The sequence below is a fragment of the Bacillus rossius genome, chromosome 1 (assembly GCF_032445375.1).
Source record: "Bacillus rossius redtenbacheri isolate Brsri chromosome 1, Brsri_v3, whole genome shotgun sequence".
In the NCBI taxonomy this organism is placed as follows: Eukaryota; Metazoa; Arthropoda; class Insecta; order Phasmatodea; family Bacillidae; genus Bacillus; species Bacillus rossius.
In genome coordinates, this window is record NC_086330.1 from 88,371,580 (window position 1) to 88,395,114 (window position 23,535).

The 23,535-nt window shown below is 42.3% G+C and overlaps 1 protein-coding gene across 3 annotated transcripts in view; it reads left to right on the forward strand.

Annotated features, from left to right (window-relative positions):
* Nucleotides 1-23,535, forward strand: part of LOC134539384 (calpain-C) — a 114,635-nt gene that overhangs the window by 19,624 nt on the left and 71,476 nt on the right. For all 3 annotated transcript variants that reach the window (XM_063381394.1, XM_063381386.1, XM_063381378.1), the window contains exons 2-3: nt 18,134-18,276; nt 22,267-22,336. In XM_063381394.1, coding sequence (XP_063237464.1) covers nt 18,139-18,276; nt 22,267-22,336 — 208 coding nt within the window. In that variant the 5' untranslated portion in view covers nt 18,134-18,138. The remainder of the gene's footprint in view (nt 1-18,133; nt 18,277-22,266; nt 22,337-23,535) is intronic.

A 23,535-nucleotide genomic window follows, 5' to 3' on the forward strand; every position in this document is an offset into this window, starting at 1 on the left:
AGCGCATGCGCGGGTACTGCTTTGTTGTTATCTCAGTTGCAGCGCCACCTATATTTAGTACCCATTTAGTAGAGGGTAGATCTGTAAGATTTATTTGGATGGATTCCCTTCCCATTGGAATCTCTTTATACGAGAGTGGTGGAATGTCGATGTCCATGACCGTTGGATTGGTCGTAATGGTCGAGACGACAGAGCTCTTTTTCGCTGGCCTCTACGTTCAGCTGAACAAAACTCTATGTATTGTTTATTCTTTGGGGCTTTATAAAAGATCGTGTCTACGTTCCGCTGCTACCTAGTACAGGATTGAAGAGACTATTGCTTCCATTACTTCTAACTTGCTGACCAAAGTGTAGGAGGAATTGGACTTTAGGTAGGATGTGTGCTGTATAACTCAATTTGATGTATGGTTTGTTGTGAATAGTCCAACTTAAACTTTTATAATATACCATTGAAACTGGGACCTTTTTTATGGACAACTTGTAGATTTCAATATGGTATTCCTGCGCCATTAATTACTATTATTTGACCGGCGGCCATTTGCAAGAGAAGCCATTGCCTTTTCGTGTGCTGACAGAGAGCATCCACCTGGAAGAAACTCAACCAGTCACGAAATACAGGCGATGATGCAAAGTTTTACAACACAGCTTGTCTCGAAATCTTTTCGCAAAAAAAATAAATAATGGCCCTACTTATAGATAAATGAGTAATGAATTTAGGACTTTATATATATGGAATCCATCCTACAGGTCATTGAACCCGCAAATGTTTCTGGTCCCTAGCCATAAATAATAGGTCGTTTTTTGAACCACAAATAAAAAGTAGGTACTAAATATTTCATTCTAAATGTACTCGAATTGTATCAAAAAAGTTAATTTCGCCCTCTCCCATCATTCTGGATTTGCCCTTCAGTGTAGTCTAACTGAAGTACTTGGTAGACCTTCACAGGCGAGTCCTAGATCGCTCTTGTTGGGGACTTCACTGAAGTCGGTTTGTTGTTTTATATCGGAGAAGTAAACATCGCGACACCTACCTGCACTGCTGCCTTTACCACTTAATATCGAGTACTATATTTGTCATGCCTAAAAAGAGTTTGATATTTTTTCGTATGTTTTCGAAGAAATGTAACTCATGTAGACCGTTGTAAAGACGCCAAACAAATTCGCAATCTATATTCATAATCCCTCCCTCAAGAATTTATTAGATAAGACGCTTCCTAACGCAGTTACGCCCACAACGGATGTCCCACGAAGAGCAGACCACCTGCAGTTATCAGGACAAGCCACACGCACGCGTCTGTTTCCCTATGGCCTGTCTTAATGCCACGCCTGTATTGGTTTCTCACAGGCGATGCAGACGATAGACAGGTCGTACTCAGCCTGAAAGGGTATCAGATTGATGACTGGCCCAGACTGTTTAACTAACTACACATCACTATTGAACATAGTTTTGTAATGTATACACACACACATATGTGTGTGTGTGTTCGACACCATGTCACAAAATTGTAACTTTCCAGGAAGAGCAACCTTTCGATTGGTTTCAAATTGATTCATTTTCACGTTTATTCGTAAGTATAATACGAATTGATTTATGAAACTTAAACACACTAATCTTAAACTTATTTATTAGACTAAAATAATGTTTAATTAAATGTTTTCATTTTATGAATTTTAATTTTTTTCTGGGGGTGGGGGGGGGGCAGTGTTATAGGTTTTTTGTATAAAGACATACAATTTTGCATGGTGCGTGTGTCGTCCAGCCACTGACGCGCCGAGCGGTGCGTGGCGAGGGGCGGCCAGGTGAGAGCCACGCCGCCCCCGGAAGTGTGGCGAGCCGGCCCCCTCTCCTCCTCTCATGCACGCTGCTGTCCCCCCGTCGTGACGTCACGAACCCGTCAGATGTTTGGCACGCCGCCCGCCTCGCCGCAGCTCGACCCTCCTCTCTTGTTCCGCTGCGCTCCTTCTTTCTGCTGCTACGGCTCACGCCACACACCTTTGAACGGGTGGTCAGGACTCGCCACATCCACCACTCTGTCCTGGAACTGGCACCTCTGCCGGGCTGCAGCGTGTCTCATCCCTAGTTTGCAGTGTTACTTCAATGGACATGTACTCTCTCTTTCCAATGCACATTTCTGCCATTAGTGCTGTCCTTGTTTGTTTCGGTGTACTCTCTGGTCAGATATAGGCCGTGGAGCACTAAAGGTTTAGGCACAACTTTATAGCGTAATAAAACATTGTGTTTGGTAAGGAATGAGAATTTTGGAAATTATTTTTCTTGTTGTATTTAATCAAGAGCTTCATCTGACAATATTAAATTTTTATTTCTAAGGAGACGTAACTGAAAAACGCCATCTAGGCTTCAACAGTTTTTGTCGACAAATGTTTTATATAATTTAATATTAAATTTTGGCTATATTTAAGCATAGCGCATGATTGAATGGAACGCCTTGTTATTAATAATGACTAACCGCTACAAATAGTTTCTCCGGTGAGATAATAATTGGTGTCTAGTATTGAATTTTTTTTCAGAATGACCAAAACTGTAATAATAATGTCAGTATACATTATATTATGTTCTTATCAATCTGCTCTTTAAATGATTCATGCAATGAGGAATTTTGGTGTAATACAATTATCTGGGCATACGCCATTGTAGTTATGCACTGTCATGGAAAAAATTCAAGAATGCAGAATGAAAAATAAAAGTGAAAACATAAATTAACACAGATCAAGCCTAAATCAGCTGATGTCGAACAGATTGCCCCAACGATGAATTTAAACCGGTATTATGGACAACATAATGACAGAAGCACCGACGAACCATGTGGTTTCCTACGGCAAAAAGTTGCGACGTTTCGGGAACTGGCATAATCGACAGACATCGAGTGCATGCCTCTATGGAAATAGGTGGAGGTGCATTTATTGTGATTAATAAACATAAATTTACGTCTGTTCATCCTATCCAAACTTATGGCCACACAGAAATCCATGTGATTTGGATAAAAAATAAAACCACGTATGTCCAAAAAATAAAAATTGTATTAATGAGTGTAAAGCTGGCCGAGCATTAGTAGACTATCGAAACACTTATCGCGACATTGTTTATTTGGAGCGCGATACGTTAAACTTCCCGACTGGCAGACGGACACTCGCTCGGCTAGACACCCGACTGTCGTGCTATTAGCGTGGTGGGCTGGTAGTTCCTTATGCGTCACTCAACCACATACATTTTGCAAAGTTAAATGTAAAGTTATAACAAAACAAACGTGCAGAACCAAGCTAACCTAAATAAAAGACAATAAACAAGAATATGACAAACAACTTACAAAATACAAAACAACTAATTGCCAGCAAGTAAATAAACATGATTCACGCATATTAAACCACACGTTACTCATATCACAATAATACATCTTTAAATATTAAACTTAAGATTAATTTGTATTAACCTAAACAATCGATTTAAATAAGCACACACACTTGTAAAAAGCTCATAAAAATAAGGATCACAGCCACTGCTTATTTCACTTTGCCATATTTTATTGTTTGTTGAGATATTTTATAAAAGACTTCCTGAAATATTTGTTGCTTTGCTAGTTATTCAAGTGCTTTGTAAGCGCGCACTGCAGCTGCAGAGAAATATTTAAAACAAAGACAAGTTGCTCTTGGAGCTTGCGCTTGGTCGTGCTGCTGTCGGAATGTGAAGACCCGCTGGGCTTGTGTCGGTGCTGGCTAGATATCGGTTACTCGACAGCCGGGTGAGTTGTATACTTTTTGGTACTGATACGTCACGGATTAATTTGCGTCATGGTGAATATCGCATATTTTTGTTATGTAAACGTCTTAGCTCTCGGTATATGGCATTTGGTAGAAGTAATATGAAAATGCAACGGAAATCGATGAACGGAAATGTGTCACAAAGATGGCGGACCATCTTGTAGCAACATTAATCCCTATGTAGTCACTTTCGTAATCATTAGGGTACATATCAAACGCAATAGTGTGCCAAATTAAACTTTATAATAATGAAACTACTCTGGAATATATTTGGTAAGCTAAATTAGTCATAGTAAAAAGTAATCATAAGTTTTAAAATGCCTAAGAAAACTGGCATTAAATGATTATAATACATATTCTCCTTCTAATTCATAAGAGTCTTAGTAGCACAGTGTTAGAGCACGCGCTTAGTAACCTCAAGGCGTGTGGTTCAAATCTTGTCACTCGGTTTTCTCTTTTAATCAGCTCAGTAAGGTTAAGATTTGTTTGTAGGAAGTATTTACAGACTGATTTCAGTCGTTTCAGCACAAACAAATATACAAACATAAGTGTTATAATATGTCTTTTAAAATGCTTCCTGTTAATGTTTTAGTAATTCCATAGAAGTATAACTTCAAACGTGTGCGGTAACTTTATAGAATTAACTGTTTAATTACTTTTAACAAGATGGGCAGTATTTGAATTAAATTCCTTGTTGAAAATCAGGTCCAAAGCCGAAATTCATCGGAACCGTTTCTTATAGTTCAAAATTTCCGGTTGTTTCGTGCTGCTAATGGCTATCAGAATTTGATGGTGGCGATGGCAAGAAACGTTTGCTATTCAGGCAGCGAATTCTAGCGGCGGGCGCAGAAAGTCAGTATGTGATTTGCATCCATTTTTTTTTTTTCAAAATTCCCTCCGCCTAATAAAAATCTTGTATCTGCCACTGCTGGTTTTCTGCCGTCTTGAAGGTAGGAGTGAGGCATGTGTTGAGGCTCCAGTTGTGCAGCAGCACTCATATGCAGCTGCAGCCCGGGGGATGGATGTATCACAACCAGGATCGTCCCGAGTTGTTAAGACCTCTGCTGGACCTGTTCCCATCCAACCTGTCAAGAAAGTGTTGGTAGTCTATCCGGTGGACACACTTGCACCAAGTAAAACAACCAAAGCAGCCTTGGTTGGTGGTTTGGATAAAACCAAAAAAGATGTTAAGATAAAGGCGATTAGGCCGGTCGCCAAAGGTGGAGTGCTGGTAGAAGCCGGAGATGATGCCACACTGAAGCACATAAGAACTGTGCTCAAGGATTCCTCTGAAGTGCGAGTGCATGAACCAAGGAAGCATCTTCCTTCGGTTATAATTTATGATGTGCCAAGAAACCTGGCTAATGAAGCTGTGGCTGAAACAATCTATAGTAAGAATTGTAGCGCAGCTGATGGCACTTGTGAGGAATTTAAGCAGGACTTCAAAATCAGGAGGATGATTGGAGACAGGAAAAAAGAGGAGGTCCATCTGGTTGTACAATGCAATCCAGGAACTAGACGTACTATGATCTCTATGGGAAGGATCTATCTGGGTTATACCTCTTGTAGGGTTGCAGATTTTCTGAGCCCACTGAGGTGTTATAAATGTCAGAGATATGGACATCTTTCCGGTAGTTGCAAGCAGGCGCAAACATGTGGTCGATGTGGAAAGGAAGGGCACTCTAATAAGCAGTGCGAGGCCACGAGGGTTTGCTGTGCCAACTGTAAGCGAGAGAACCTCACTGATCTTGATCATGAGGTTACTGCCCGCACATGCCCAACTCTGGTCAAGATGACCGCCTTAGAGGCTTCTCGCATAGATTATGGTTAGGTGTGCACAACTTAATATGCGGGGTTCTTCGGTTGTCTCGGCTGAGCTTGAAGCTGTATGCCGTGAAAATAAGATTGACATTGCGTTGGTGCAGGAGCCGTACTCTGTAGGCGGAAATCTGCCAGGCCTGACAGGAAGAAAGGTCTTTATGGGAGAACACCCCCAGGCAGCGATCATAGTCTGGAATGAATCCTTAGACATGCTGGTATGTGGCCACCTCTCGGGTAAATATCATATTGTGGTGCAGTTGACTGGGGCTGCACGAGAAGAGATATACCTGGTCTCCTCCTACTTTAAGTTCTCAGACGATGTCCAAGTTCACCTGGACCACTGGGATAGGATACTTAGAAGTATCGGAAATAAGCGAGTAATACTATGTGCAGATGCCAATGCTAAATCAGAGTTGTGGCACTCACCTGTAGTAGATCGGAATGGAGAGGAGGTAGACAGGTTTCTCTTGGTACATGGTTTGCATATCGTAAACCAGCCGGGTAGGATGGCCACATATGTCTCGGCCCAAGGAAGCGAGACATTTATTGATATTACAGCATGCACGGAACGTGCCTGGGGAGTGATTACAAATTGGGAGGTAACAGATCATACCTCAAGTGATCATAGAATGATTCAATTCTATGTAGACCTTTTTCCTACTAATATTGCTACTGTTACTGTCCCTAGGACCTGTTACATTCATAAGGACACAAATTGGAAACAATTTGATGAAGTACTCCTGCAGAAGGTGCAGGAATATCAGGAGAGGCTTGAATCTGACTCAGTCGATGTGAGAGCACAAGCAATTACAAAGATAATACAGGAGACTTGTGAAGCTGTGCTGAGGAAACGCAAAAATAACCGCGTTGGAAATCCCTGGTGGACAAGCGAACTCGAAGGTGCACGTAAACGTTTGAGGGCAGCTAGGTGTCGGCTGTCCTCTCTGCAGGGAGCAGATCGTGAGGAGGGTTCGCGGCGGTATCGTCAGCTCCGCCATGAATATAACCACCGAGTAAGGGAAGTTAGACTGGAGTCATGGAGAAGTTTTGTGGAAACTGAAGGTAACAGGGACCCCTGGGGAATAGTGTACAGAATAGCTGCTCAGAGGCGGCGAGTGGCCAGTGCAATGCATGGATTGAACATAGGCAACCAGTTCAGCACGGATATAGTGGAGAGTTCTGTCGAGATGATGGGAATGCTTCTCCCTGACGACTCCCTTGTCGGAGAGAGCAACTCGCATGCGCACACCAGAATGAACATCTTAGAACCATACCATGCGGAGGACACTCCTCCCTTTAACAGGGAAGAGCTTACGGATGCAGTCAATAGTATGAAAAACAAAAAAGCCCCTGGTCACGATAAAATAACGGCAGAAATACTTAAGAGAGTCTACCCCAGGATTTCAGAACAACTATTGCAGTTATACAATAAATCCCTCGCTGAGGGAAAATTTCCGAAGACCTGGAAAAAGGGCATCCTTAGAGCCCTATATAAAGGTGATGGGAAGGACCCGGCTAATGCGAAATCATACCGGCCTCTCACACTACTGCCAGTCCTGGGGAAAGTTCTCGAAAAGTTAGTTAACAGGAGGCTTACCCACCACCTTGAGCAAGTGGGGGGATTGCACATCCGTCAGTACGGCTTTCGATCGGGTGTTGGAACGGAAACCGCTCTGCACGACCTCCTCAGCAGTGTGGGGCGATGTACGGAAAAATACCTGATGGGGATATTCCTGGACATCGCCAGTGCCTTTGACACTGCGTGGTGGCCGGGGGTCCTCAGCCGGCTGAGAGAGCTGGAGTGTCCTCAGAACCTCTACTCCTTGTTGTGTGACTACTTTCGCAACCGCATAGCTGTGGTGGAATTGCGGAATGCGGAAGTAGAAAAGACCTTGTCAAAGGGCTGCCCCCAGGGCTCCGTGCTTGGACCCTTGTTGTGGAACATACTGTTCGATGGATTCCTCCGGACCCGGCTGCCTGAGGGTTGCGAGATCTTTGGGTATGCTGATGATGGACTTATTCTCGTCTCAGGTTGTTCCAGGGCTGCTCTAGAGTGGCGGTGTAATGAGATCTTGGTGCAGATTTCATCCTGGGCTGACTCGGTGAAACTTCGGTTCTCATCGGGAAAGTCCAGATGTATGATGCTAAAGGGCAAGTTTAGCGGAGCTTGGGCTCACTACCCACAAGTGAGCCTGGGGGGTGAGCGCCTAAAATTTACCACCACTCATAAGTATCTGGGAGTCTTACTGGATGATCGGCTCTTATTTGCTAAGCATTTAGAGTACGTTTCCCAAAAGGCTGTGGTGATGTTTCATCGCCTCCGAGGATTGTCCCCGACCAACCGGGGCCTATCGTCGCCTACGCTGGCATGTTTGTATAGGGGGGTTTTTATCCCAATCATGACTTACGGTGCAGTTGCATGGTGGCATCGCTCAGGACTGGTACACATGAGGAGGAAACTGCAGTCGGCGCAGCGTGCTGCCCTTCTTGCGGTTACCGGGGCCTACCGTACCGTATCCAATGACGCTCTGCAGGTACTCGCTGGGGTGATCCCACTGGATCTGCTTGTGGCTGAAAAAGGGCAGCTTGCTGCCCTGAAAGCTGCGGGCACCCTCAGGCCGGAGGACCACATAAGGCTCAGAGAAGGAACCATGGGGCAGTGGCAGCGCAAGTGGGAAGCAAGTGAAAAAGGTAGGCATACCTATGAGATCTTCCCGAATGTACAAGATCGAATTCAGTGCAAACATATAGAACTGACGCGGGCCACGGTTCAACTTCTAACTGGGCATGGTAACTTCAAGGCCAAATTACACCAATTTGGTCTAGCAGAGAATCCGCTGTGTGGGCACTGCCACACAGTGGATGATGTCAGGCATGTGCTGCATGATTGTGAAAAAGTTGAGGATCTTCGTGAACAGCTGAAGTTCCACCTGGGTCTGATTGGGTGTGACTACGACCTTGCAAATGTGGTGGCACGGAAAGAGAGTTGGGTTCTCTTCCATGAATTTGCTCGGAGAGTCATAGTGAGACTTCAAGTGGCAGACGAAATTGAGCCACTGGCTCCGTGAACATTCTCCCTTGCAACTGTCAGCGGAGTAGTATTCAACTACTACTGAGATACTTGGACTATGTACTCCTGGATAAAGCACGCACAGGATTATTGACTACCTACTGGTTAGTCAGGGCCCAAATGGGGGACCTGGCCCCAGTGGATGGTCCTCAAAATTATGGCAAAACCTGGATGGCTGATGGGTAGCAGGCGCTGAAGCATGTCTGGTAATTTGTATATGGGTGTATAATAGATATATAATCTATATAAGGAATATAATCAATATATATAACATGTAATGGATATATAATCAATATAATGGCATATAAAGGACATGTAATGGACTTATATATATATACTATGGTGTTGGTTTTGCTGGACTGTGAATACGCCTGACTTGAACCCTTACCTGCATATTGCCCCATGTGGGGATTTCAGTCTACAGGTTCCTAAGAAGCCACTATGGGTTCCATAGTGGTGGAGGGGACATGTTTTCTGGATCTGATAGTTCAGTAAGAAGGGGCCCTGGACTATATAGATATGGAAGCAGACTCCCAATCTACCCTTAAAGGGCGCACATTTGGGAGGGGCGGAAGGCGGGTGCGTTGGCCTTCGGGCCTCCGAAAACATGCTGGTTTTCTATTAGTCGAGACGGCAACCACGCTTTCATTGGCCAGTCAATTGCAGAAGGGAGTTCTCTCTCCGAGTCAGTTCTGGAAGAAAGATGAATAGATAAAGGTGGGCATGAACAACTCAAGCGATACGTCAGTGTCTGCCTGCAGACACGAAGTGCATTATTCGAACAAGCCCGCGCACGCTGACAGAACTCGTAGTGCAGCCAATTATCTTTCATCTTAGCCGCAGATTGCACCATGCACGTTGCACGAACACTGGCGGGTTCGTGACCTGCAGGCTGGACTGCACAGTCCTGTGTGTAATCGGGCCGATGTCAGTGTTCGTTGGGCTTTGGCACACTGAATGTGCGAGACTATAGAGCAGGGACGTAACTAGACTAGTTTACAACCGGGGCAAGAAATCATCTTAGCGTCCCCTTTATTTTTCAAACCAACCATACCAAAAATATTTTCCGACACTTCTTATCGTCACCACACATGAATTCCACCATTTCAAACATTTTTTATTCAACTTAGATGGTAATTAAATATATTTATATATATATATTTTATTTTTTTCATTATAATACGTTGGAAGTTGGATGGTACGCGAAGAACACCAGTTTTTAAATATTTGACGATATACATGTATGTATCTTTCAATAGAAATAATTCAGTTCGTGTGCCCTCCAACGTTTTTTTTTGTTCTAATACAACGATATTTAAGTAAATATTTATAGTATAATCTACTCTCCCCCCCCCCCCCCAATGCGGTGCCCGGGGCACAAGCTCCCATCTGTCACCCTGTAGTAATGTTCCTGCTGTAAGAAGTCGGCAGGCTGGCTTTTGACGCAGAGGACTTTGCGTAAAGAGTAGGCCAATAAAAGAGTACCATTGTCCTGGGGTGTACTCCTAGCACGTACAGGAAGACACGTGATAGACGCAGCGGACAGCACGTCCCCTGAGCTGCGCCTGCCAACCACGGCACGCAGCACACGGCGGCCGGCGAAAGCGGGGTAGCGGAGAAAGCCAGCCGCGCCCCTAGCGGACACCGCCGAAACTCCGCCCGCGTGCCAACTGTCGTGCGCACGACATTATCGTACTACAAATCGCAGTTACCGTACGCTTGGCCATAAAACAAGGAGTGCGCAGCGCTTGTACATACTAACAAATACTGTAGAGGGAGAATACAGGACAGCTGGCTCGTTTTCGCGAGAAACCGACGGTGCTGCGCTCTCGCGGCTCGGCGTGATGACTACCCCTAGCTGCCGCGACCACGGCCGCGCCATACGAAAACCTCAGAAACGAAACTGGCTGAAGTACAAAGAGTAACCGTCAGAATTGAAAGGAATTATTATTAAATATATTTTTTTTTAATTCTATTGCCTTATAGAACGTAAAAATTTTTCCCAAGTCAAAATATTTATTTAGAAAAACATACTATCGTGAGTTGTAATATTTCCCACTTCCCGCTTTCATTGTTAACTAAATATATGCCTTATTTCTTGGTTTGTTGATATCTTAGTGATTTTATGCTTTGTTTTATTCTTCTTATTTTCACGCAATTCCTTTTCAGATAATGTATTTCCTCGCAAAAGCATCGTTTACACCTTTTATAAAACAATTGATTATGACATTAAATATTTGTTTTACCATGAATGTGGGAGAACCCGGAGTAAAGAAAACAAAAAAGCAAAAAAAGCCATGCACATGTAAATTGTATGGAATATCTAGCATAGCAGTGGTTATAAGGTATGATCGGGGAAAATAAACTTCTTGCTACCTATTTAGGTACAGCTGGATAAAATTTTACAAGCATATTCGTCTCTTGTATATTATTTGCCTTTTTCATTTACAATGGAAGTGAATCTTGTAAAACTTGTTCTAGCTCTGGTACCATTGTAATAATGCATTTATTTAAATATTATTATTTTAAAGTATCGAGGTATTAATACATATTTAATATTTATGGTAGCTTAAGATAGTGCAATTGTAAGTTCTAATTTAAGGACTATATTGTTTATTTACATTGTGTCAAACGCTATGTACTTCTACATATTTATGTCATACTGAAATATTTATGTATTTTTTCATCTCCCTTTAATTTTCAATATTATTTAAATGTCCATGTTATTTAATTTCATAATATCGTGCTCAAATCTCTGTTAACTGTACATATAATTATTATATACGTATTATACACTATATGAACAACTAATATGCTGTTCATTGTTAACTATTTTTTACATAGAAAGCAACTAACTTTTCAGCAAATAAATTTACTTCTACATGGCCGCCAATAATACGAGGTTCAACACAATTTTTTTCAAAAGAATCTGTTGATTAGTCTAGGTGCAATGACGAGTTGAAGTTAATACATTTTAGGCTTGGAATGCATGGCCGCGGGTGCTGTTATCACGCCGAGCCGCTAGGTAGCAGCGCTGACGCTCTTCGCCCGCGCGGCTGTGCTATTAGTATAGAGCTGTCCTGTATTCTCCCTCTACAGTATTTGATACTAATCAGCATGGACACAGGCCGTGCGCGCAAATGGCGCAGTATAACATTTTTTAAATACTGTCTCTTGGCGGACGGCATTTGGAACATTTTTTTAGGTTATAAAATTTTAGAGCATTACAATGCTGTGAAGGGTTTGTAAAATCTAAGCAAAAACTTTGCAGGTTAATCAAATGGACAAATACTTTACTTGACCTCAAGTCACGACTGTCCAATCCGGTCTCGATATTTCCAGAGTTCCCGCAGGCAGGAAGAATATGGAAAACACGGAAAACTCAGGGAACTGAAGATGCTTCTTCTAAACCTGGAAAACACAGGGCAATTGACAATATCTTAGTTACAATTCAGTACTAGTAAAATTTCATAGCATGTCTTCTCGTTATGTCAGTATGTATTTTTAGTAATGAATTCGTGTGTCGGTAATAATTTGCATCACTGTCAGTCGTTAAACCTACGTGTACGTATTATTCTGAAGAACAATCAAATTTGTTTCAGTCGTTTGCCTGATCACAATTATTGTATGATCAAACATATTAGTTTTATTTTATCAGACTCGCAAAGTTGGCTATGTAGTGTAGATCGCATAATGAGCATGGAATTATTTTAAAGTCGATTTTGCATGTTATGTATGTTTGGTGAAATGTGAATGTGTTTCGGTAATCATTTTTAGTTAAATATATCCATGGTAGCTTTCACGGTTGATTCATGATACCTGGTTTGGGGGGGGGGGGGGGGGAGAGAGAGAATTGTTTGAACAGGGCAAACAGGGAAACCTCAAAAATGTCTAAAGTAAGAGTGTGTGAACCCTTATTTCTTTTGTAGTGCAGTAAAATAAGTTCTGTATCAAATTACTACATTACCATCAATGATTTTTAACGAAAGCGTGTGCCTGTTGGCTTACCATTAATCAACAAACCCACGAGGGTTTGTTTGACTCACGTAACGATGACGGTTATAAAGTAGAATCGAAAGCCAGTGATGTACTCATGTCCAGAGGACAGGAATAAGTAGGTACAGGCACTTTTCCCGAAAAAAATCCTGAACGCCTATTAGACGGCTGCCGTCTGCGAGAGAGTCGTTGCGTTATTTGACCGAGCCACTCGGGAGGTGTTCGCCTCCGCACTGAATTACCGTGATTGGTGTTGTAACATTCGACATGCACCTGAAAGAAACTCACCCAATCACGAGACACAGACGATGCTACAGTGTTTTAACTCTCAGCTAGTCTCGTAATCTTTTCCGCGGAATGTGCATGATCGTAGGAATAGGCCTGTGTCGTGTTATTGTCTGGTCGGGCGGCCACCAAGACTGTTACAACCCGACCTAGCGCGAGGACGAGAAATTAACTAGGTGAAAAAATGGACATACGCCATTTGTTGCAAGCATGACCAACTACACAGTCGTAGGCGGCGTCTAATTTGCCGAAATTGTCAGCAATACGGCGGAAAGTCATTTGCTAGTCATTGTCGAAAGCATGGAGTGGGTGCCTTTCCTGAAGTTAAAGTCAAGTGGCTAGCAATTGGATAGCAAAACAAATCGTAGCTGTTTGAAGGCTAATATTCTGTAAATTTGTTTATTAGCTTGAAAAGAACTCGCTAGGAATAATCGTAAATATGCCATCATGTAGTGAATATTGCTAAACGAACGTAATCCCAACACGTGTAAATTAGTGTTAAACTTTATTGTAACAGAAAACTGTTTTGCCATGAAGATATTGATTTTGACTTAAAGTATTAACATGGTAAAGATTGTTCACACCAACTCCCTTACGTGTCGCAAGTGTATTTCATGTATGTGAACATTTTGGAATCGACTGACAGTCATTCCTCTCGACAGGTACCCAACATTTTACTTAAACATAACCCAAGGAACATATGCCCCAACTGGCATGATACTAAATACGTTCTCGACTGGAAGAACACGTTAAGCAGGAATGTAAAGTGTGAGGTTTCGTGGGTGTGAGACGCGATGTCGGGGACCTACATTGGCTGGTTTCTTTGCGGTGAGCCAGGTGTTCTGTCGAATGTCGCACGAGACGCCATTCAGCAACCTTCGTCGGTCCGCGGTGGTAGAGGAACTAGCGGGCATTTGGCTGCTCTGAGGTTTTGGAGGGGGGGGGGGGAGGGGAGTTGTCCCCGCCACTCCAAGGTCAGGCACGGATTCTGGACGAGACGGCCCGCTCCAGCTGTCCAGCTGTCCCAGCTGTCCACGAGCTCCGGTTGGAACACTGGCACCAACACTGGTCGGCTTGTGTGCCCAGTTGGTACGCAGGGGCGCAAATCTGTATGATTCGCGAGGGGGCCCGCGCGACCCGAGAGTTCTGCACGTGGAGTTGACCAACACGTCATCTCTGGATAAGGTACTTATATGTTGTATGCTGGCCATATTTTAGCATACATGCATGCAGTATGCAAAAAAATAAAAAAAATATTCCGAAAGTTTTCCATAAAACATAGTTTTGACGTTTGTGTGTATGAACCCCGTCGTTTTACGGTCACGATTCTGCAAGCGCAACAGGGCCCCCTCAGTGAGGGGCTTTTAAATTCCAGGGGGCCCGGGCTCCCCTGGTGCCCCCCTCCTTTTCCTGTCCATGACAACCTTCTTTAAAATCATTCTCAGTTTGGTTAGTATGGCCCACAATCACTTAGGCTGTGTGGGACTGTCTTCTCCCGTGTGAAAAGGGGGGGGGGGGGGGGGGGAAGAGAGAGAGAGACTAAAAAAAAAACAACACGTTAAAGCGAGGGAGGGGTAAGGTAACAGAGGGACCAGGTGGAGTTTCGACAATTTTTTAATGCACGAGTTTACTAGGATGTGACGCTGGTAAAATCTGTAGTGCAGCCAACTTTCGTTCATCTCTGTGTTGTTGTCCTTGTTCGAGTGAGATTCCCGCTGTCGGAGTGATGTTAAAACATTAATAAACAAAAACAATAATTAATATATTGTGTAAATAACTAATTTACTGATAAGTTCTAAGCATTTTTTTCTCGAAAGTCACTTATCTTTCATCCCGTTTCTTGGCCTTAAATGGCACGACGAAAAGTTTATTTTTCTGATATTTCGTCAGCAAAACTTCACTTGTTTTTGTTTCGAGGACTAGACATAGCAGAGGAATCAGCACACGCTAGTCTCTAGTGACCGTGAAGGACTCCAGGAAAGGAAGGGGGGGGGGGGGGGGGGTGGTGTCCTTACAGCTGATGAGAGCCGGGTCATGCTATTGGCAGCGACCTCGCACCGCCTGTGGCTATTGGTCGCAAGGCCGCCGCTCACGCACGCCGCTGGCACACGTCACGTAACTACTGCACACGCACCATAACTGCCGCACGCTCGAAGTAGTTACTGCACGTGCACGATAGTCACGACACCACACAACATAAACATAACCCACGTGTTTGGTAATTACTCAGATATCACCCGGTGCTCACTCTCTCAAAGTTAAACTGCATTCACAATAATGATCTGACTGTCACCTGCAGCCAGTCAGATGGCCCAAAAAATTCCATCCGTCCGTCCGTCAAAACCTCGCCAAGCTTTATCTTTCGACGGACGGATTGATTGAATTATAACCTCAATAATATCTTAAAGGCATTGTCTTTAGTTTGAAAGTTTTTTTTTTTTTAGTTTTTTTACTGCTTCCATATTATGTTGTTAACTTGCCTATGAACACTTTTTAAGCTTGATATTTGAAACAAAAATTTTCTGATACACAAAAGTAATTAATAATACACGGTAAATTGAATTTATTTTTAAATAAAGATGTGGAGTTTTTTTAATTATATTCGTGCTTAGCGTTATTAATCGGCAAACTGGTATACCTTTACAAGAGAAAGTTTCTCAAAAATTTAAGCCTTAACAGTAAGTTGGCAGCATCCAAGTGGAAAAAGTATTATGACCGACGTGCGACTCAGCTTGTTGACGGACGTAAGGTGGACGATGCCGGGGGGGGGGGGGGGGGGGTGGAAGCCAGCTGGTTCCGGAATAGGAAAAAAACACGCGAAGACATATTTATATAAATACTGTTACGAACGTTAGCAAGGCCACGTCACGCGCAGGTGCACGCCGTAACATGAGATGTGCCTTGCGCACCTGGGTCGCCGCTTTATCTCCCTCCAGCCCTCCGCACTCCCCGCGCGGCGCCATGCCTTTGACACGTAACTGCCACCGGACAGCTGGGAGTTGCGCGAGCCGCCGACACGTGTTTTCGAGAGATTTCTGCCGTCGCGTCGGGACGGCTCGCGATGACGCGACGGGCCCCGGCCGCTCTCCTGAGTTCTGGAATTGCTGGGGCCTATATATATGCCCGAGGACGCCAGTCAGAGAGTCAGTGGAGTTCAGAGAGAGAGAGTTCAGGCGGGAGCCTTCCCGCGGCGGGGCTTCCGGGGCGAGAGTGCCGCGGGTGCGGCAGAGTGGCGAAGTCCTTGGACGAAGGTTCCAGGGCAGGGAGTGAGTGAGTTCAGTGGAGTCGGGAGTTTTCCCGCGGCGGAGTTTCCGGGCGACAGAGTCGCGGACGCGGCGGAGTCCCGAGCGAAGTTGCGAGCGAGGAATCGAGCGGATCCTCGGCGAAGAGGAAGTGCGTCGGCGGCGGCGGAGTGTGGCGACGGAGTCCTGCGGCGGAGACCCACGAGGGGTGCTGCGGCGAGAGTTGCGCCAGAGGTGCGGCCCAGCGAGGTGTGTGGAACGAGTGACTGGGGAATAGACCTTTATTTAAGTGTAATTAATTATTTGCTAATTTAGAAGATTATTTGTAAGTGACAAGTAGTGGTAATAAATAAAACTGTGTGTGTGAAATAAAATCTATTAATTGGGCTATCCTTTAGGAACCCGCGGTAAAATCGTAACAATACTTTAGGTTACAATGCTATTATCTTGGAAGGGATACTGTAATCCTCAGAGGGTAACAGCAATTTCTTTTCTCCCGTTATACAGCTAGCCACATACACAGAAGCTGCAGGAACTGTGTTTCCAAGTAGTCTATATTTAGTGCAGGTTTGCATAAGTGTTACTGTAGGCATGATTTGCATACAAAATTGAAATACGTGTTTGATTATTTAATAACATTAATGTATATGTATTTATGACTTGTTTTAACGAACTCCAATTACTTAAGAACAAGGTATTAAAAACAATTGAATTGAAACATAATGTAAAATGTATACTTTACGTTTTTCACACAAAAATCATTACTTAAATTTCTGTGTGTATACGTTGAGTAAGTCTACCTACTATTCCCTGTGATCTTAGTGTGACGGTAAATTTTCTTGTAAAATTAAATTCATAAAACAAAACAAAAATGATATAATGGTTAAACTTAACCCACGCCTTCACAAAATCCTGGCTACGGCCTGAGTCCTCCGGAGGTTGTCACATACCTCAGACCTCGTCACACAGGTGCGACTGCTAGGCGATCGTGGTCACCAAGAACTGCCAATACAGACTCCCTCCACTGCCACCGAGATAAGACGCGACTTGCATGTGTCTTCTTTTTCTTGTACACTTGCTGATGTCTTCGTGAGACAACACTTCTGCAGTGCTGTACCGGACTTGATCCTATACTGATGGAACAGCTAGCATGAGGTCCAAAGCGCATGCGTTATTTGCAGTACCTACTTTCTTTGTGGGGTGAGAATGTTATTGCTTCAAAAATAGAAAAAATCTTTATATTAAGTTCAAAATAGAAGATGGTATGAAAAATAACTGTACTTAAATAATTAAAAAAAACGCTTTACAGAGATTTTGTTTTCCTCCGAAATTTCTAGCACTGAAGCTTTTGCCGTTAGAATTTGTATTTCATTATTAGACGTGAATGCATGCTTTTATTATGTTTGTTCTACAGGTGAAGTTTCATCTATTGCAATATAACACTCCTTAACAATCTTCTACCCGCGGCCGCTTACTCTATCACATGAAAACATGGACTCGGTCTGTAACATCAGACGAAATATCAGCTCGGCCTATCCGCAAGGGTGCAGTTGGTTTTTTAATGTCATTTTATGCGTTCAAGGGCAATGTTTCACGGTATAAGCACCGCCTATTATGTTTTGTTTCATATTTAGCTGACAAATAATATATGCTGTGCTCTACTTGCTATTTGTTAAAGTAAGTAATTATATAAAAAAAATAATGTTCTATAAGTTGCGTAATGAAACTCACTTGAAGCCCATTCTCAGTTTATACATCTGGGAAATACATACAGTTAAAAGTAAAATGCGTGACATTTCTTAATGAATATGGGACTGGAATTAGCAAATAGCCTAATGCGCCCTGCATCGTGCTGTCCCCTAGAGCCTAAACGATTCCCAAGCCTGCTGTTGGCAGAGCTCTAGTGCTGTGTCGTAGCTGTCTCATGTCCGTGTGTGCTGCAGGACCCATGACGGACTACGAGCGCATCAAGAGGGCGTGCCTCAAGAGGGGCGAGCTCTGGGAGGACCCTGACTTCCCCGCCACGCAGTCCTCGGTCTTCTACCACCAGACGCCGCCCTTCCAGTTCGTGTGGAAGAGACCCAAGGTCAGCACAGCCCACGCCCTGTCGCCTGGATGCTCACGATGGAACAGCACCTAGTCCCCAAGGCCCGTTCTGCATCTGCTCACAAACGGAGACGTCGGATCTCCCGGAACATTTCACTATCGCGTCTGTGCTGCTTCCACAATGGTAACCAATGAGAGTGCATTTCAAGGTTACGAGATATTAATTCAACTTTAAAAAAAAGTTATGCTTCGAGACCACAGAACGGGCAGAATTTACATATGTAATTAAAATTAAAGTCCAAGGTAATGATAGAACACTACATAGTTCAAGTAGATTTTAACATAATTAGAACATAAACTCGGCTACTATAGGTCACACGGTGCAACGTTAACGGAAGAGCTCAGCATTGCCGAGCTAATTCGTACGAGTCAGTCTCCGTCTGCGTGCTGTTGTAGAAACTCTGTTCCGTGAGATGCGTCTCCGTTTCTGTGTCATTGTAGAACGGGCCTTAGAGCGCATAGAGGCGAGGAGGTGGCCAGTGTTTTAACAGTAGTCGCCCTTACCGCTCCGTGTGCTAGCTCCACCCTCGACGTGTGCTCGCTGCACTTCTCTTCACTTGCTCCTACGCGTATTTAACACTGCCATATCCTATTTAACGAATTATATATAAACCACGATACTCGTTTAACCTGTATGTAGAGTCCATTAAAGTAATCTTTAAGAATTTAAACACAATTTTCTGCCCTTAACCAAAGTCATTCGTTTCTTAATGGTATCACTTTCTCAGATCATACACGAAATGTTTACGTCGATAAATGCACAATCGGAGAATCCACAGCAATAGTTTTATTGTACATGGTTGAATGCGAAACTATATAGGCCCCTTGTATATTATATTAATTTTATAGTATTTAATTATCTTATCTCATGGTTCGATGGTTATAACTTAATTATTTGTAGTGTAAATATAGCAATAAAAATTCAATAGCTAACCATATAGTCTCGTTTATAAATCACGTAAGACGCAATTATTGCAGCTAAACTAAAGTAAATATTTAAAAAAAAGTAGGGACAAATCACTAGTTCACATGAATTTGTCAAACTGCAGAAATTTTTTTAATCACATAGTTCTTTTTAATAAAGCATGTTCATAATTTAGACGCATAAACGTATGATTTTAAAAAATCATATGAGTGAGAGATGTGTAACATATAACCTCAGTAACGAGCAAATTTATATGTTCTCGTGCTGCAAATACACTTATAATACGAAACTCGGACTCAGAATTTAACATAATATTCTTCAAAATAAAGCCGAGCATGATACATATTTTACGAAAATTGTGTTTTCAACTACATTTATTGACGCGTATCACACGCAATTTTTGCACCCGCTGCTAGAATCCGTTACTAAAGCAGCTAAAGGGCATAATTTGATTAACAGACCGACATTTTAAATTATGTAATTAAACGGCTTCGATAATAGCTAAAAGGGCTTGAAGAAATTCTAAACTCTGGCTTTGGACCTGATTTTTGACAAGGAATTTTATTAAAACACTGCCCATATTGTTATAATTATTTAAACAGTATATACTATAAATTTCCCTTTGGCTTTGTGAACTTTGGTTTCGTGCCATCCGTCACAGATGGCAGAACCGTGGTTACACATTTCCGTTCCATGCGACTTCCGTTCCATTCACGAAATTACTCGCACCAAATGCCGTATACCGAGAGCTAAGATGTTAAACATACAAAAAAAAGCTACGCACTATTAGTGTTTTCATTTTGAAATGTTTCCGGAACTCCACTAGGAATAAAGACGCGGAGCGCTGGCGGAGACTCGGTGACGTCCGCCACGTCTCCCACTCGCGTTTTGAGCCATGTACGACGTTGCAGAAATAATATGTGGAACGGACTCCGACCCGAGGAGGTGGTCTCTGCAGGCTGTACACTTCGTGAAACATGTTTTAATTTAGTGCCTAGTTTGTAAGGTTATTTACCTTTCTTCCTTCTTTAGTTGTAGGTGCTGCTGGAAGCCGGGTGGGTGGTTAGTGTAGCCACCCGCCACCAGGGGTTCCGAAATAACAATTAAGAGAGCGAATCTTGCGTCCAAATGCCCCAACATCCCGGATGGTTTACTCTTTTCTACTCTGCCCAAATTTTCAGCCAGACCATCCTCTATATCTTGTATTCCCCTGCATTAATGCATGCAGATTTGCACCCTGCATGTCTAAGTCCAGAGTTTTCCCTGTGTCTATGCAGGTTTTACATTGGCCAAACTTAGCATAGTTTTAATCTAGTTACAGTGAAATTTCATTGGGCGCGATAAGAGTAAAATTTCAAGGCCGAATTTTCGTGAAACATTGTTGTGAAACCTTTCTGACACGAACAGGAAACTTTGGTAAGAGTCCCTGCATTTCTTGCATAGATAGCGCTACATGTTATTAATTTAATATTTCGTTCAAATATTTGGGGTGTTCCAAATGGCAGAAATGTTTGAAGAAACAGTAACACGAACAGTTTTCCTTTATGGTGTGAGTATTGCAACAGTGAGTAAAATTTATGTAGAGAATTATCTTCTTTCTCTCTCTTCTGTTTTACCCCTTACGACATACTTACGAATCGAGGGTTGAATTGCCAAATAAGTTTCACTTCTATCACGTGTACAATCGCTGCCCTGGCCGGCCAATCCCTGAAAGAAGCACACGATACGCGCGACCCTTTCCTGCGTGGCTGATTCCACTCGCGGACCTATCAGTAGGGGCAGGCATTTTTCGCGAAAAGATCTGAACGCTTGATGGACTGCAACAAGGTATACCCAAACCCGTGGTTTCTTCCTTGTGATTGGCGGCCGTCGGCGAGAGAAGTCGTTGCCTCATTTGGCCGAACCACTCAGGACGCGTTTGCTTCTACACTGAATAGCTGTGATAGGTGGTTTAACAATAGACACGTACCTGGAAGAAACTCATCCAATCGTGACACACAAACGATGATACATTGTACGATGATACATTGTTTTAACTTTCAGCTAGTCTCCGAATCGTTTCGCGAAATATGCATGCCATTAAGCATTCGTATGTATGTCAAAGAGCCGTTATATAAGTACATATCACAGAGCCTTCAGAAGCGTGGCGCAGAGCCTTCAAGTGCGCGTCACAAAGCTTCAGGTGCGCTTCACAGAGATACAGATAGAGATTGTAATTGCGTGTCACATGTACAATGGTCAACGGCAGAGACCTGAAAAATTCTCTTTTTTATTTGGAGACAGTCTAAAATGTATACCAGTGTGTATGTAAATACTACTTTTGTTTATCATGATCACCATGGGCCTTTGATGCGCACTGAAATAAAGGATGTCAATAAAAAACAAACTAAAATCCACATGACCCAACGGTATGCAATCAGGACAGAGGGTAGAATATGGCAATAGCCCAATAGCCATTCAAGGAAAGACTTTTTTTTTTACTAGAACTACAAATTATAGCGAGATTTACAGGTCTCTACCGATGTAATGAGGTTCTGGTCGGGGAGAATGTCGTCATACGAGTAAGAGATGTTTTTGAGGTAGTAGAGGCTTGTTGAGGGGGTAGGGCGGTGGATTGCGGAACAGTGAATCGTCTGTATGTATGTGTGTGTCTATGAGACTGATTGAGACAAAAATTATAGATAGTAAATATAAGGCTTGTAAAACATTTGAACGGATTTCTTAGTGTTTCTACTAAGAAAGTTATGATTTTTTTAATTTTTAATTTTTTAACATTTTTATTCTTTAACCATTCTATTTCCACCCCTTGAAGTAATAGTTAGTTGTATCAATTCGCAGGAGGTGTGTTTTTGTGCTAATTGTTTGCATGAGGTGTGCAACGGTGACAACTTGTTGCAAGAAGTGTGCCATAGAGCCAATTTGTTGTATTGGGTGAGACGCGGTACAAACTTGTTGCAGGAGGTGTACCCATGTGCCAGTATGTTGCAGGCGAAGCACTGAGTCAGCGCGTTGCAGGAGGTGTAACACGGTGCGTACTTGTTGCAGGAGGTGTGCTCACGGCCGGTGTTCGTGCACGATGCGCCTGCGCAATTCGACATCGTACCTGGCAAGATGGGTGAGTGCTCGCCTCAACACCCCTCTCCTTGGCAGAGCACGCCCCGGTTGAATGTGGTCCGGGGGGGGGGGGGGATGTGTAGCTGACCAGGCAGAATATAACCACTAAAAAAATCTTCGTCGTGAAATGCCAACATTCAAAAATAAGTTTTAAAAATAAAGAAAACAGAAATTTCTTAAAAAACAATAACTTAAATTTAAAATAATTGTGTACATGGTGTCCACGTTCGACAGAAGTGAAATCTTATTGCTTATTAGGTATAAAGAAAATTATTAGTATTTTTTTTATTGAACAATAGATAATTGAGAATAGGAAAGAAGCTGTAGGGATCTCAAATGAATATATATATATATATATATATATATATATATATATATATATATATATTTCGGCACAGCCTATAGGAGTTGGTAAATTTTGAAGTACCTATTTATTCTGGAAATATTTTGGCAACTTCTTTAAATTTCTGGAACATTTTGAGAACTTAAAGTACATAACAAATTTATGTTCTCCAATATTAAAAAAAGATCGATTAAAAATATTTGCTCATTTTCCATGCAACAAAAATATTACGTGTATTTTTACTTAGTGTATCCAGCATTGAATAGCTTAGAACGAGTAATTTTATATTGTATGCCAACTAAGGTATTTATATAATTTTTTTGACCTTCAACACTATTTTTCATCCGTTTCACTAATAACGTGGTCGTACAAAATTTGTTTTGCACCAAAGTTTAAGATAATATTAAGATTGTTTAAAATAAATTCGAACAAATGTTATACTAAGAAAGTTTTGAATTATTTTTTTTTATTTCATCTCGATTTAACGTTTATCCCGTTTTAATGTTAATAATTAGTTACATCAAAAATTGTTTGTCAAATATTTTAGATGAAATTAAAGATTTATACAATAAATTATAACGGATTAGATGGTATATATAAAAAATAATTATTATTTTTTTATTTTCAAACCATGTTATTTCCACCGTGTGCAGTAATAGTTGGTTAGATAAAAATTTATTTTAACTGTAGTTTTAGACAATATTTAGAAAGTTATACAATGGATTCGATAGTGTAGATCGTAGGAAGTTTATTTATTTTCTTTATTCCAACCCCAGGTTATTTCAACCCATTGCAATAATGGTTTGTATCATCAAAAATTGTTTCAGACAGAAGTTTTAGATAAAAATTATAAGAAT